At 35.9% G+C, this 14,923-nt stretch overlaps 1 protein-coding gene across 1 annotated transcript; it reads left to right on the top strand.

Annotated features, from left to right (window-relative positions):
- Positions 1–919: 919 nt before the first annotated feature.
- LOC112090753 (putative disease resistance RPP13-like protein 3) lies at positions 920–7,275 on the top strand. Its single transcript, XM_024162804.1, has 7 exons — positions 920–1,012; positions 1,519–2,810; positions 2,935–3,170; positions 3,249–3,458; positions 3,594–3,814; positions 3,957–4,413; positions 6,881–7,275. Exons 1-7 carry the CDS (start codon positions 920–922, stop codon positions 7,273–7,275), a joined length of 2,904 nt encoding a protein of 967 aa, XP_024018572.1.
- Positions 7,276–14,923: the final 7,648 nt, after the last annotated feature.

The following is a 14,923-nucleotide window of genomic DNA, read 5'->3' as shown; positions in this document are numbered from 1 at the left end:
CTCGAGGTTGAGGAGATCGTAGCCACGCAAAACCAAAACAAAAGTAACTACGTACTGTTCCTCCTCTATAATTCCAAGGCAACAAAGGGAGAAAATTGGATCTGATAAGTGTATGCATTGATGAAGGCATGATCTCAGGCATTTCCTCTCAGCCTAAGAAATAATTCTACATGGTTTTATGGAAATAATGAAACTGTTTATAGATACATATGCGAATATGACAGGGAAAACATCGTTACTTGAAAAAAAGAAAAAAAAAATGAAAAACAGACATTACTGTTCTGCCAACTCGAGAACGCTTTTTCTCAAAATCTTGACCTGAACTAGTTTCCCTTGAGAGAAGTATATGCTAGTGCTACAAATTCATTCACAAAAAGCCATATATTATACTGATACGTATAAGCATTGACAGAAACCCTAATCCCCCATTAATTGGCAGTAGTGTTTGGTACGACTGCTATAGCTCCAACGAGATGAACCCATTCCAAAGACCAAACATGCAAATCAATATCCTAAGCATCTACAGATCTTTACATAGAATGTGAACAAGTTGGGGTTCATAGACCGTTACAGAGTGGGAGTCTGAGGATGAGATGAACGACACCGCCGGCAGAAAACCAAACGTAGACGAAGGTGTTTTGAAATTTTTCCATTTGCTTCTGTTTCCTCTTCGGTAAGGGTGAGAAATGAACTTGCGTAGTATCGACAAAAATTGTACTGAATGTGAAGCTTCTGTCGATTGTTCACAGACAACCCTTTACTCGAAACACTTCTCATCAACTTAGAGAAGAGGATTCCACCGAGATGTGGGTTCTTTACCCGGTTAATATGCGAACATGTGAGGGAATAGAGGCGTGAAAAATTTGAAGAGAAGAGAGAAAGGCTGAGCAGATTCTCTGAAGGAGAACGAGAAGAACGAATGGCTGAGGAAGACTGGAGATTCTCTGGCAGAATAGTTGAGGCTGAGCGTGAGGAAGATGGGAGTCATTACTTAGGTTACTATTTGTGCACTGTGCAGAGGGATTCAAGTTAGGCTGAATCAGGGGGGACTAGTTTTGAATCAGGATCTAAAAAAACCCTCGGGGACTCAAACCCCAATTCCAACCCAACACACGGTTTGGTAGATCCAAACATAGGTTCTTACACCTAATTCCGAATCACAAGCCCGAAATCACTAACTAAACAACACACAAATTAGTGAAATGAACTACACTTAAATTTCAACTCCTTGTCTTCTTTATTTACTTAAAGAAAATTCCAAAAATCAGAAAATTGGATGGGTTTTTGATCTGAGCTGATTATGATGGGACATTATAGTGTTTTAATTTTGCTTTTCCTTCAATATTTTTAATCAGAAAATGCATTTAAATTCATGGCATCGTTCATTTCGTGAATTCGAGTTTTCAATTTGAGCTGAGATGTGCAAAGAGTAAAGTTTCTGAATTTCCACCAGTGCAGTGCGGTAAGTTCATTTCTCTAAAAATCTCTAATCTTCATTGCCTGATCATTTGTTCTTAGCTAGTTCATTGCTCATCACAGGCTTGCATAGATTTCTGTTTCGTGCTGGATCAGGTCTCCGCGTGCGAAGAACTAATGGCGGAGACTTTCTTGAGCCCTATCATTGAGAAATTGGAGAAATTGACGAAGCTACTAATTGGAGAAGCGCAGTCATTGAAAGGAGTCCGCAAAGAGGTCAAGATTCTGAAAGACGAACTGGAGATCATCGAGCCTTTCCTTAAAGATGCAGAGGCAAAGGTGGAGAAAGGAGATCGAGTGGTTGATGCGTCGAAAGCATGGTTGAGGCAAATAAGAGAGGAAGCCGAGCGCATAGAGGATGTGGTTGACGACTACGTTTATCGCGTAGAACATCATGGCTATGAAGGTGGATTCATGGGAGCTCTTCGAAAAGCATGTAATTGTATCAAAGGGTTAAAGGCACGTTATTACATTGCATCGGAGATTCAAGATATTAAAGAGTCATTGCACCGAATCAAGGATAGAGGTGTTGGATATGGATTGAGACCTTTGGAGCAGGGGTCAAGTAGCAAACCAACAAATGGACAACGACAAGACCCTCGTCTTGGATCTCTTTTCATGGAGGAAGATGAAGTTGTTTGTATTGATGCCGTAACTGGGGAGCTTAGAAGAAGGTTGACCGAAGGAGAATCCATGCGCTCCGTGATTTCATTGGTGGGTCAAGGTGGAATCGGCAAGACAACTCTTGCTGCGAAAGTCTACCATGATGAAGTGGTGAAAGCTAATTTTGATTGCCATGCTTGGATCACGGTGTCCCAATCATACGACATGAAGAATCTTTTGAGGATCATATCAAGGCAAGTAGATTTTCCACCAGGAATAATTGAAGAACCATGCAATATTGAAGAGTTGATCAGACCTTTGACGCAGTTTTCACAGACAAGGAGGTACGTCGTTGTTTTCGATGATGTTTGGCAAAATGATATTTGGGATGTTATGAAACATGCTTTGCCAAAAAATAACAACGGCAGTAGGATAATTATTACAACACGCAATGATGATGTTGCTGCTTTTTGCAATGAAAACCCTTGTGATCTTGTGAAAGGGTTGCAACCGTGGACTTTAGAAATGGCTTGGCAATTATTTTGCAAGAAGGCATTTCGAGGCGACCAGTTTGAGGGGCGTTGCCCGCAAGAGTTGGAGCAATTGTCGTATGACATTCTTCGCAAATGCCAAGGCTTGCCACTTGTTATTGCCAGCATAGCTGGTGTTTTGTCAACAAAACAAAAGTCTGTATTTGAGTGGCAAAACGTGCTCAACAATCTAACTTCAGAGTTTGGAAAAACAGATATTGAAAAAATTCTCTCCCTAAGTTATTATGATCTTCCTCACCATCTTAGACTTTGCTTCGTATATTTTGGAGTTTTTCCTGAGGATTATCGAATTTATGATAATCAGTTGTATGGGTTATGGATTGCCGAAGGCTTTGTTAAACAGAGAGAACGTTAAAGAGGGAGATAACAAGACCCTGGAAGAAGTTGCCGAAGAATACTTGAATGAGCTCATCCAAAGAAATTTGGTATTATTGGAAACAAAATATGGAATATCTAGAGAATGTAGAGTCCATGATTTGATGTATGAGATCATCTCAACATACGCTGCTGAATGGAGATTTTGTAAATCTCTGAAGGGAGGCAAGTCTAGTCTTGGAGAAAGGAGCAGTCGCCTATGAGTTTATGGCTCTACAGAAAATGTTCTAAAAACTGTTGCAGATTCCCGGATTCGTTCGGTTTTCCTCTTTGGCTTCAATGAATTAAGCAAGTCCATCGTAGTTGGATTGGGTGAAAAATGTAAGCTTTTGAAGGTGTTGGATTTTTCAAATGCTCCTCTGGATAATCTCCCAAAAGAAGTAGGAAATTTTTTCCACTTGAGGTACTTATGTTTAAGACGTACAAAGGTGAAAACACTTCCGAATTCCATTGGTAAGCTACGCAACCTACAAACACCGGATGTTTCTAACACATTAGTGCAGGAGCTACCGGTTGAGATTAACAAGCTAATAAATTTGAGACACATTTTTGCCTATTCTAAAGATTGGAAAAGTGAATTTTGTTTAGAATGCTATCGCGGTGTGAAGATGAATGAAGGAATTGGAAGGTTGGAGGATTTACGACTATTAACACGTGTTGAAGCATATCCCGGAAGAGAAGTTGGTTTCACGAAAGAGCTACAAAAGCTGAGGAATATAAGGTCTTTGAGCATTTTAAAAGTAACCGCGGAAATGGGGATAGCTCTTGGTGCCTCCATTGAGAAAATGGCCCACCTTAAAGAGTTAACTGTAACTTTAATCAACGAGGATGACGTTTTAGATTTAAGATGCATTTCATCTCCTCTGCGTTCTTTACATTGGCTCCAGTTGAATTGTCGAATTGCCGGACTGGATTTCAAAGCTTGATAATTTGCGGACGTTGGATTTAAAGTTCTCAAGGTTAGTTGACGAACCATTAAGATTGCTCCAAGGTTTGCCCAATTTAGTATTCCTTCGCTTGCACCAGACATACGATGGAGAGGAACTGCATTTCAAAGAAGGCAGTTTTCGAAAACTCAAGGAACTTCGATTAGTGAAGTTGGAAGGATTAAAAGTGGTGAAAATAGACAATGGAGCACTGCCTCTTCTTGAAAAGTTGGAGTTCGGTTCTTTCCCGTTAATGATGGAGCCGACGTCTTTCGACATTCAACAACTCACCAGTCTGAAATCAATTGAAATTCTTGACATGCCAAGAGAATTTGTGCTTGGTTTGCAACCAGATGGAGGACCTTATTATTGGAAAATTCAACATGCACCCTCTGTGAAATTCTGCTACAAAAACAGAGCTGGAAAACCGGATGTCTACAAGTTGGGATGCTCAGCCTTGTTGCAACGTCTGCAAGCGCAAGGCAATTGAGCAATGACACGTTCTGCAGGTACGCACTGTCAAAGCGTTTCTAGCTTTTTCGGTCGTAATAATCAAATGTCCTCTGCGGTCTTCTTTCTTTTTGTGAGATTTCTTTGGTAGGGCATTTTTTCTTAAAAAAGAACCTGCCGTTAGGACACAGATTTTAGCTTTCAGATCCTCATCAAAATTCGTCAAAATTGTCATATTTTTCTTATCTTGTTAATTCTGACGTGATCTAACTTTTAAAAAACTTTACCTTCCACTAGAAGACTTTTCCATTCCTTAGCATAGAATTCACCATCTTTCTGTTACATTTTTTTTTTGTTTTTGTTCTACTTCTTTGTTCTATTTTTTACGAGAATTCTCTCGTAGGGTATAGAAAAAATACTCTACCAGCAGCGCATAGGTTTAATGTTAAATCATATCATACTCATAACCAGTATGATAATTTAATAGAATCGAAAAATATCTAACAGGTTCAGAATTATTAGGATGGAGTATCTTTTCATATCTACCATAGAATTCTCTCTAGTGTTTTTTTTTTTTTCAAAAGTTTGGTTTTTAAAAGCCTGAAAATCCACTCTCATCATTTTTATTTCTTAACCTCATTTTGTACTTATACAACAATATATAATGTTACTTTAGATCATTGCTGTAGTTACTAGACTGTTTTCTACTGTCAATATCTCGTTTGATGTGTTTTCCTGTGATACAAAGTTATGTACCAATGATCTAGAATGATAAAGTTTATATCATATCTTGGATTTATAAAAACTGCTCTGATTTGAATATATTTAATGTCTCAAGTCCTCTAAGAAATGTTTTAAACAAATATGTGGCCTGTTAAACTGAAAGATTGTTTCTCTTAAGAAACACTAGATATAATAATCTGTTCTATCATAAGCCGAATTACTGAATTTGTTTTGGATTTTTTCTGCAAGGCATGTTCTTCTCGACTTCTCGGAGTACGCATGCAAAAGGACCTTGAGGGCATTGCTCAAACATGGTAGAAGATTTATCTGTTCTAATCAATGATTATGTTATTATTGAATTTGTAAATTATTTAAAATTTCCATTTGATGTTTGCAAGGATAGAAACTCCTATTGTTGTTTTAGTTTGAGATGTAATGCTAATATATAATGAGCCTGAGGGCATTGCTCAGACAAAGGCAGAGGATTTGTCTTCTTTTCAATCATCAAGTTATTGAATTCAATCATCATGTTACAGGCAAGATCTAATTTTGATTTTCTGACTTTTAAAATGTCGACCCAGAACAAGTCATTAATCTACACATAATCCTTATGTCCATCTAATTGTTAAAATCTCAACAATTAAAGGCACGCGGGACCATATACAGTGAAATGAGAAAGAATTTTATAATTTTATATGTTTGGACATGGCTATTATGAAGAAAGTGGTTCCTTTTATCGTCACGATTTTAGTAGCTAGATGGACGAAAGGACTAATTTAGGATATATAACAAACTAGATCGAGGACTTGTTCTAAGACGTTCTAAAGTGAAAGACTAATAAATAAGATTTGGCCAAATTTTGAGGATCAAATGGAATTAAACTAGTTTTTATTATCTATTACGATTATATAAATGAGAGTTCCCTTCCAATTACTGTTCAAAAAATTAATGTGTATTTTGTCTACATCTGTAAGTTTGGGCTAGGCTAAACGGCCGGTCCTAAGCCTGTTACTATTGGCTTGGGCCTGGCCCGCCCCTGCCCTAACCTCCACCTTGGCTGGAATGATACAATAGGCCCTAAACTATTTTCAGGCTGGGCCGGGCTAGGCCGGCCTGAAGTGTTTTATTTTATTTTCACATTTTCTTTGTAAAAGTCTGAGCCGCTGTCAGGTTTTAAGGCCGGCCAGACTGGGTTGATGGGCCGGCTCGAATATTCCCTTCGGACCACCGGCCCTAATGTTTGGTCTTTTTTTTTTGTTTGAAGTCATTTTTATGTGGGCTTGTTCCAGGATTTTGTTTTATTTTTTCTTTTCCTTAGGTGTTTTAATCTAAAAGTTGGTCTTTCACGCGATGACCAATTGTGCGAATCAACGGTTCCTCTCGTACTAAGTTGAATTACTATTGTGACACTGTCATCAGTAGGGTAAAACTAACCTGTCTCACGACGGTCTAAACCTAGCTCACGTTCCCTATTGGTGGGTGAACAATCCAACACTTGGTGAATTCTGCTTCACAATGATAGGAAGAGCCGACATCAAAGGATCAAAAAGCAACGTCGCTATGAACGCTTGACTTCCACAAGCAAGTTATCCCTGCGGTAACTTTTCTGACAGCTCTAGCTTCAAATTCTGAAGGTCTAAAGGATCGATAGGCCACGCTTTCATGGTTTGTATTCGTACTGGAAATTAGAATCAAACGAGCTTTTACCTTTTGTTCCACACGAGATTTCTGTTCTCGTTGAGTTCATCTTAGGACACCTGTGTTATCTTTTAATAGATGTGCCGCCCCAGCCAAACTACCCACCTGACAATGTCTTCCGCCCAGATCGGCCTGCCGGGGCGGGCCTTGGGTCCAAAAAGAGGGACAGTGCCCCGCCTCCGATTCATGGAATAAGTAAAATAAAGTTAAAAGTAGTGGTATTTTCACTTTCGCCGTTTCCAGCTCCCACTTATACTACACCGTTCAAGTCATTTCACAAAGTCGGACTAGAGTCAAGCTCAACAGGATCTTTCACTTTGTCTTCCAGCCTTTTCTCCCTTCAAAAATCTCTGGTTGTTTGGGACTCCGTGGAGAAGGTCAACTATTGTGGGAATTCTCATACAGCAATGTGGAATGTCCAGCCTATGGTTCAGCCAGGACTCATGATCGGCCGGTATATTTGCGAGTTTTGAATCGTCACCACCGCCTGATCATCAAATTATCATAGAACTTGTTAGAGACAATTCAACAAAATATCAAGTTATTACTTATTTAGAAGTGATTAGGACAAATATATATATATATATATATTGATAACAGTCAACATTATTTTCTTTTTTGAGATTAAGCTCTTAAGATAGTTAGATGGTCAGTTCCTAAGCATATCAAATGACAGTCAGTAAAGTCTATATATATTGTTTTACTGGTTAAGAAAATCGGCTTGTTATTTAAACGCTTTCTCTCTTTCCCCAATGTACCATTTCACCAAGTAATAAATGTAGCTGCTCTTTAATTTTTTTTTTTTTTTAACGAGGCAAGTATTTTATCACAAAGTAATAAAAGCAGAAAATTAAATTAGTACATATATGGCACTTACCACGTAGCCATCAGGGGTCCAAGAGACAATATCCCATTTGATATTTATGCTTCCATATGGATCAAATGTATCATAAGCCACTATAAACATAAGAGTACAAAATGAAATGAGATACCAACGTGACAATACTTTATGCGAAGCATTACAAAAAAATGAGAATTCTACAATATGGCATGAAAAAATACCCCCACTGATAGAATTTTGAATAGTTAAATCTATATTAGATTCTGTCAATTTTACTTTTAAGCCAAGTATAATGTCAATAAGTGGTGAAAGTGAACTAGTGTGACACTTGTGATTGTGCAAAACACAACCTATAGAAGATTAGATTTACATAGAACTAAAAAAACTCACCTGCATAAGAACAAAGTAGTACAGAGATTGTTCTTTGATAACTACCTAATTCCATATCTTAGTTTCACAAGTGCCAAACTCTTTTCAATAAAATACACCAGTGTAGAGGTTAATATTTATAGAAAGAGAATAAGCTCAAACTCCAAAAAAGAATTATTTTTAAGTGAAGACTGAAGTTCATCTCTGGACATTTTTAATCATTGTTAATATTATAATCCAAACTGCTTACTCTTAGCATTTCTTTCGAAGAGGGAAAAAAATTGAGACAAGTGACAACAACTATGACTTCACTTGTAATGTCACGTGATGTCATATTTTGCATTCTGTTCATTTTGTTAGTTCGAATTACAACTCAAGTTTTTGTTACAGTATTTTTTTCTCACAAAAATTTAAAATCAACTCTTTCTGCTCATTATTTTTTTCTCACGTAAATTCACTTTTTAACTCAAGTTTTTGACTCGAACGAGTGAAACTAATAGGACTACATTTTCTTTCTTTGTTCACATACAAACCCACAAACAATTTGCATAAGCTCTTAAAAGGGTAATAAACAATTCTACAGGCCTCCCATTTAGATTGCAATAATTGGAATTACCGAATTAGTTATGCCGGCTTTCTGAGACAGATAGTGACTAAGGCAATTTGAAATATTTTCAGCTATCAGCAATGACATTTATTCACTACTAATAACAATATAACTTAATTAAATTAATAATATTATTATTATATAAGCAGTATACAAATTAAATACAACTTGATTGAAATCTCACAGTTCATTAACATGCACAGCCTAAGTATTTTTTGAGAATCTCCCAAAAATAGGGACTTCTAATTTACATGAATATTGTACTCTTTTTGTATTTTCTTCCAATTCTTTTTTAAATATTGAAACTTTCCACTTTGTCAACTACTAACCATCTTGTAATGCTTCGAAGAATTAAAAAAAAAATGATAGAACATGGATCTAACAAGACGGTAGAAGTATATGCTTAGTATCATAAGTTTTACATTGTCTCTTTCGCCATAGATTCCACTAACTATTTTGCGGAGTATAGATTTACTACTATTTCAATGATGCTTCGTTTTACCCGATATCATATATACTAAAGTTTTTCTTTTTTTTTTTTAAGGAAAAAAAAAAACTCAAGGAATTATATAGACTCCAAATCTTTGGTGTGACACTCTTTTTAGTACATATTTTTTTGGAGTCGTATTTTTTTTTATGACTTAATGGGACATCTAAACTTAAAATATCAACCTAAATATAGTTAAAATGATGATTTAAAACAACATACAAGAGCAAGAAAGAGACTTAAACCTGTAAATCAGATCTCATAACAAAAAAACTGTCAAAAACTTGCTCCCTCCATCTCTGCAAATCAGATCTTCTGCCGCCACCTCCACATCCCAGCTCTGACGAGCCCAGGCAAATCCCGCTGCCAACTTCACGGCCAAGCTCTGGCGAGCCTAGGGAATCACGCTGCCAGCTCCGCGGCCGTGATTCTGTGAAAACGGCATCCGAGAACGACGTCCTGAGTTCGGGGAAGAGAGAGAAACGTGGGGAGAGGAGAGAGAGAGAAAGATCGGAGAAGAGCATGAAAATGAAAACGAAAACAAGAAAATGAAAATAGCTTTTTTACGTTTTCAGAATTGCACAAAAAGACAAAAACGGTTTTGTTTTTGTTTTTTAAAAAAACCTGCGCCAAACGCGTTTTACAAATGCGTTTTCAATTTTTTACTTCAAAAAACGTGAAAAATGGGATTGAAAACGGTAACAAACAGGGCCAAAACGTTTTTATTTTTTGTATGAAAATGAAAACGAAAACGTTTTTATTTTCATTTTGGAATCGTTTCTGAAAATGCGTTTGGTAGTTTTATTCTAAGATTGTTTTCAGTTTAAAAAAAAACTGAAATTGTGTTTGGTGATTTAATTTTTAAAAACGTGTAATAATATTTAAATTAATAATATATTAAATATATAATAATATTAAATATATTAAATGATAATATATTATAAACATGATTATATAAAATGAAAACAAGAAAAATGAAAACGGAAAAAATTCATTTTCAGAAAGATGAGAAAAAAAGAGAAATAAAAACGGGTGTTTTCAGTTTTGATTTTAGAAAATTTTACACCAAACGTGTTTTCTGTACGCGTTTTTAGTTTTTTTTTCTCGAAAACTATGAAAAATGAAAACGAGACCGGAAACAAGAAGCCCATAATCTCTTATTACCCCCACAAACTTACGCATAACAAAAAATCCACCAAATAAATGAGAAAACTAGAAGAAAAAAATTAGAAAAACCAAATAAAGAATAAAGACTCTTATGAGAGAGAGACAAGGAGGGGAAGAAAGGGTGACCAACAAACAAAAAGAAGAAATTATCAAAAAACAAATTAAACCAAAAAGAAGAAGAATGAGAAGAATGTATGTAGCTTTTTGTCCGTTTTAATAGATATCGTATTAGAGATGTAACAATGGGCCGGGGTTCGTGGGCCCGCCCAGCCCCATCTTGACACAGTGACGGGCCGGGCCAGCACAGTCCGTCACTGTTCAAGGCACGACACATCTCATAAATATTGGTGGGCTGGGCTGGGCTAATATGTATCGGCCCATGGGCCGACCCGACACAGCCCATGAAATATCATGGGCTGGGCCTGCCCGTCTGGGCCGGCCCAACCCGGCCCTTCTAGGCCCATAATGGGCCGGCCCACCCCAGCCCATCTAGGCCCATAATATCTTCATGTTTTTTTTTCTTTTTTTAATAATTTTGTAAACATCTTATGTATAATTATCCTGATTGTACTCTTTTTTTTTTTTTACCAAGCTTTTGTCCTATTGGCTTTTCCTTAGAAAGGTTTTTATTTAATGAGGAAATCGTAAATAAAATATCTCTTTTTATATTTCCACTGACTATTCGAACTTATATATTTGTTAACTTGTTTAAAAATTTAAAAATAAAAAATAAAAATAAAAAAATTGAAAATTGCATGCTTAGATGGGATAGCCCATCTAAACCCATGATAGGCCAAGATGGGCCTTGAGTGGGCCAACCCATTCAAGGCCCATGACATGGCCCGCGGCATGGCCTAACATGACCCACGTAAAATTGGCTCGTGGTGTGGGCTAGGCCGAGGTCATTCTTATACAGGTCGGCCCGGCCCGGCCTACAAAATTAGTGGGCTGGGCCAGTCCGGCCCGCGTGGGCATAAGGAGAACGGGCCGGACCGGGCCGGCCCGTTCTTGCATCTCTATATCGTATAGCTTCCAATATGGGTTCAAGCTTAATCTCAAATTGCCTCTAGAAAATGCGCATTTCAAACCAAGAATTTGTTTCCTTAAAAAAAAACCCAAATCCAAATTTAAAATTGGGCCAAACCGTCTTCATGTGTGCTCTCTCAGTCTGGTTTGCATTTCTTCTAAGCTCGTGATGAACCCTCAAAAGAATATTTTTTTAATTTCTAAGAATAAAGATATGAATAAATTGCCAACCGGTCCCAAACCGCGTTCTAAGACTCTTTTTTTTCCTTTCCTCTTTCTGCGGCTACACTAGGGCTTGCTGGTAAACTTGGGTTTCTTTGGGGCAAAATTTGGGGTCGCCCTTTGGCTGAGTGCTAGACTTCCGGCCCTAGAGATGGAAAGCTGGGTTCCCTCGGAGAGTTGTCTGGTGTTTGGTTCAGTTTCGTGATTGTTGGGGCTGAGTTGTCACGTGTTGGAGGGGGGTGAATGTCAGACTTCCGTCTGTTTATGTGCGGCGTTTCGGCACTCCGACTCTCCGGAAGCCATGTTTCCTTAGGGATTATTCTCTCTCTCGTCACGTCAGATCTGGGGATGTGGAGAGTTGGTGGAGTTTTTCTCAGCGGCAGAGGTGTTGTTGCGGTTGTTCTCATGGCTGGGGTGCACGTGGTGCCATTGGTGTCTCAACTGCTCGGGGGTTTTCGTCCCCTAGGCGGTGTGCCTCCTATGGTGGTGCATGTCTCGGCGTTTGGTAGCCGGCAACATTTGCGCGTGGTGCCCTCCCGCCAACGTCTTCTCTCTTCTATGACGCTTTTTGTTCCCTATGTTTCTGCCCTCTCTGGTCTTGATAGTTGCGGTGGTGGGCTCGTAAATGGTGGTGCTCTCCATAAGAGTTTTCTTTTATAGTACATGTTTTATGTAATAAGGGTGACCTTGTTTTCGCCATATATTCGGTTGTTTTTGTATTTTCAGTTTATAATAATAACGGAGGTGGTTTTCTCACTCTCTGAGTTTGTCTTTGTCTCGCTAGATCCGTGTCTCGACGGTCTGTTGGTTGGCCTTCATGCAACACAGTTCTGGCTGTCGATCATTGGAGGTTTCATCTATTGTAGAGATATTTTCAAAAAGAGTCTTATGTGAGCTCGATTGTAGGTGTTGGGTCTCGATGTATGTTTTCTGCTTTGAGCGTCGTTCGATTCCACTAGTGGAACCGTTCTCAATTAAGGGTCATATCTCGTGTATTGCAGGGTCATTTATATTACTATTGGCATTTGTAATTCCTTTTTAGTGTGAATGCAATTCTCTTTTTCAAAAGAAAAATAAAATAGATGAATTGAAAAAGAAAAAGAAAAAAAAAACTAGAGATATGGTTTTGTAATTACCCATAAAAGTAAATATATGGTAACACGCCAAGTGATTAAAGTGCCAATCCTCTTAATTGTCAAATAATATTAAAATTACATCTTGTTATTAATAATCAACATGGAAACAATCAGAATAAATTTCTTAAAAAAATCAGAATAATGAACAACATGCCGTATGTCTCTATAAATTAAATGACAACTTGTTTATTCACACCTCCTTCTTACTTTTCATATCCTTCAATTAAAAATTTCTTATTATAAAAGACCCATAAATAAAATGACAAAAAAAAAAAAACAATACAGTTGATTACATAATTAAATTTTTTTTACGAAAGGGGAATTAATAGAGAGTATTTTTTTCTCTCCAAACACTCCACATATCATATTATCAAATTATAAACTATTTCTATTCAAAAATCCATAGCTAAACACTAATTTTCACTTTTCAATAATTATTTCAAAAAATTACATGGATGTATGTTTAATTTTATAAAAGAAGTTTTATTTTATTTTACTTTTTAAGTTTGTGTTGATATTTATTTGCTAATCTATCTTTTAAGCAAATTATTTTATTTTTTTTTCATTTTTTATAATACCAGATTACGATGTTTTTTCATTTTTTTTCTTCTTTTTTTAATGTCGATTGTGCTCATCAAGTAATACCTTACTGCATTTTTGTTTGTTATCAAACCGGTCATTCAATGAATATAATTGTTTCCCTATTGAACTTTTAAAAAAAAACCACTAGCCTAAAGTTCATAAAAAAATAAAAAGATATAAACAAAAAATAATATTAAAGTAATAAATTAATTTTCATGAGTGTGTAGTTAGAAGGGAGTGTGGAGAATAAAGAGGTGGATGAGTGTGGATAGAAAAGAGGGGATATAAGTAAAATCATCCTTAATGATTTTATTAAAACATAGTTAGGGTTAATTTTGGAGTGATAGGGATGTGGAAAAAGAAAATTTAATCATTTAAATATTATGTAGAGTATGTAATTGAATGAGAGTATGGAGAGTAAAAAGGAGGGTGTGAAAAGATCCACCCTATTTTAAAATTTAATTCAACTAAAATAAATATTACAACTGTAAATTTAGTAGAAATACCATATGTATACAACAAAATACCCATTATAATTAAACAAAAGATCTAAACCATTTGGTTCGATGAAAGAATTGGTAGAATTTCTTTATGTACTTTTTTCAATTAGCGCGTCTATAATTTCCTTAAAGAGATGAAATCAAGCTCCACAAAAAATAAATTTTTAGGTCTTTCAAAATAATTGCATTTTCTTTTAATTGATAATTTGATACTATAACAAATTAATTATCAATGTTATTCTTGTTCCCCTAAGGCCTTTTAAATTTGGCTTTTGGAAGCTACAAATTGTTCAAAAAAAAAAAAAAAAAGGAAAAAACAACAAAAATGATAAAATAAAATATGAAGCTACAAGAGAAAATTAGGTGAATGACATATTTTGGTCATCCCTTTTAAATTAATGAGATCTCTTCTCTCTCTTTTTTTTCTTTTTATTTTTTTATTTTAGCAAATGGTCAAACTTCTTTTTGTAATAAAACGACCATTTTAGGTTCAACAGTTGCTAATGACTGATGTACCATAGTTTATAACTAATAAACTGATTTATCATCGATTTAATAATGATCTGTGACTGATAAATCGATAAATTATTGATTAAAATTTGTTTATCATTAGCTAATATTGATTAATTAGTGATAAGCCACTAAGTTAATCAGTGATAAACTACCAAATCAACCAGTGATAAACCAGTTTATCACGGATTGACCATGATTTATCCTGATAAACAACAATTATCCTAATTTTTTAAAGATACATGCATTTACTAAATGATAATTTACAAAACGACCATTTTGTTTTACAGTAAACAAAATTTATCATCATAAAAGATCGAGATTTCACTGAAGATGTACTTTAATTTATAAATAAAATAAAAACTAAAAAATATATTAAAAGAAACGAAATGAAAAAATTTTAAAGTTTGAAATGAAGAGAAGGAAAAAAGAGAGAGTTTAGGACCGGACAGCTCTATCTTAAAAGAAATAGTCATTAATACCTAAAAACACCCCTATAGTTTTAGCTAAATACGACTTCAGCGTCTTTTATTATACAAATGCTAAAAGTGCGCTTATATTTATAGAATCAAACTCAAAATACATGCTGATCTTAATTTTTTTTAAAATATCTTCCCAACCTTTATTAAATAAAATTTTAAACACTACATGTGAAGATAAATGATCAGTTGTCC

Source organism: Morus notabilis, unplaced genomic scaffold, assembly GCF_000414095.1.
Source record: "Morus notabilis unplaced genomic scaffold, ASM41409v2 Scaffold1666, whole genome shotgun sequence".
Lineage (NCBI taxonomy): Eukaryota > Viridiplantae > Streptophyta > Magnoliopsida > Rosales > Moraceae > Morus > Morus notabilis.
This window is presented reverse-complemented; position numbering and strand designations above follow the sequence as displayed.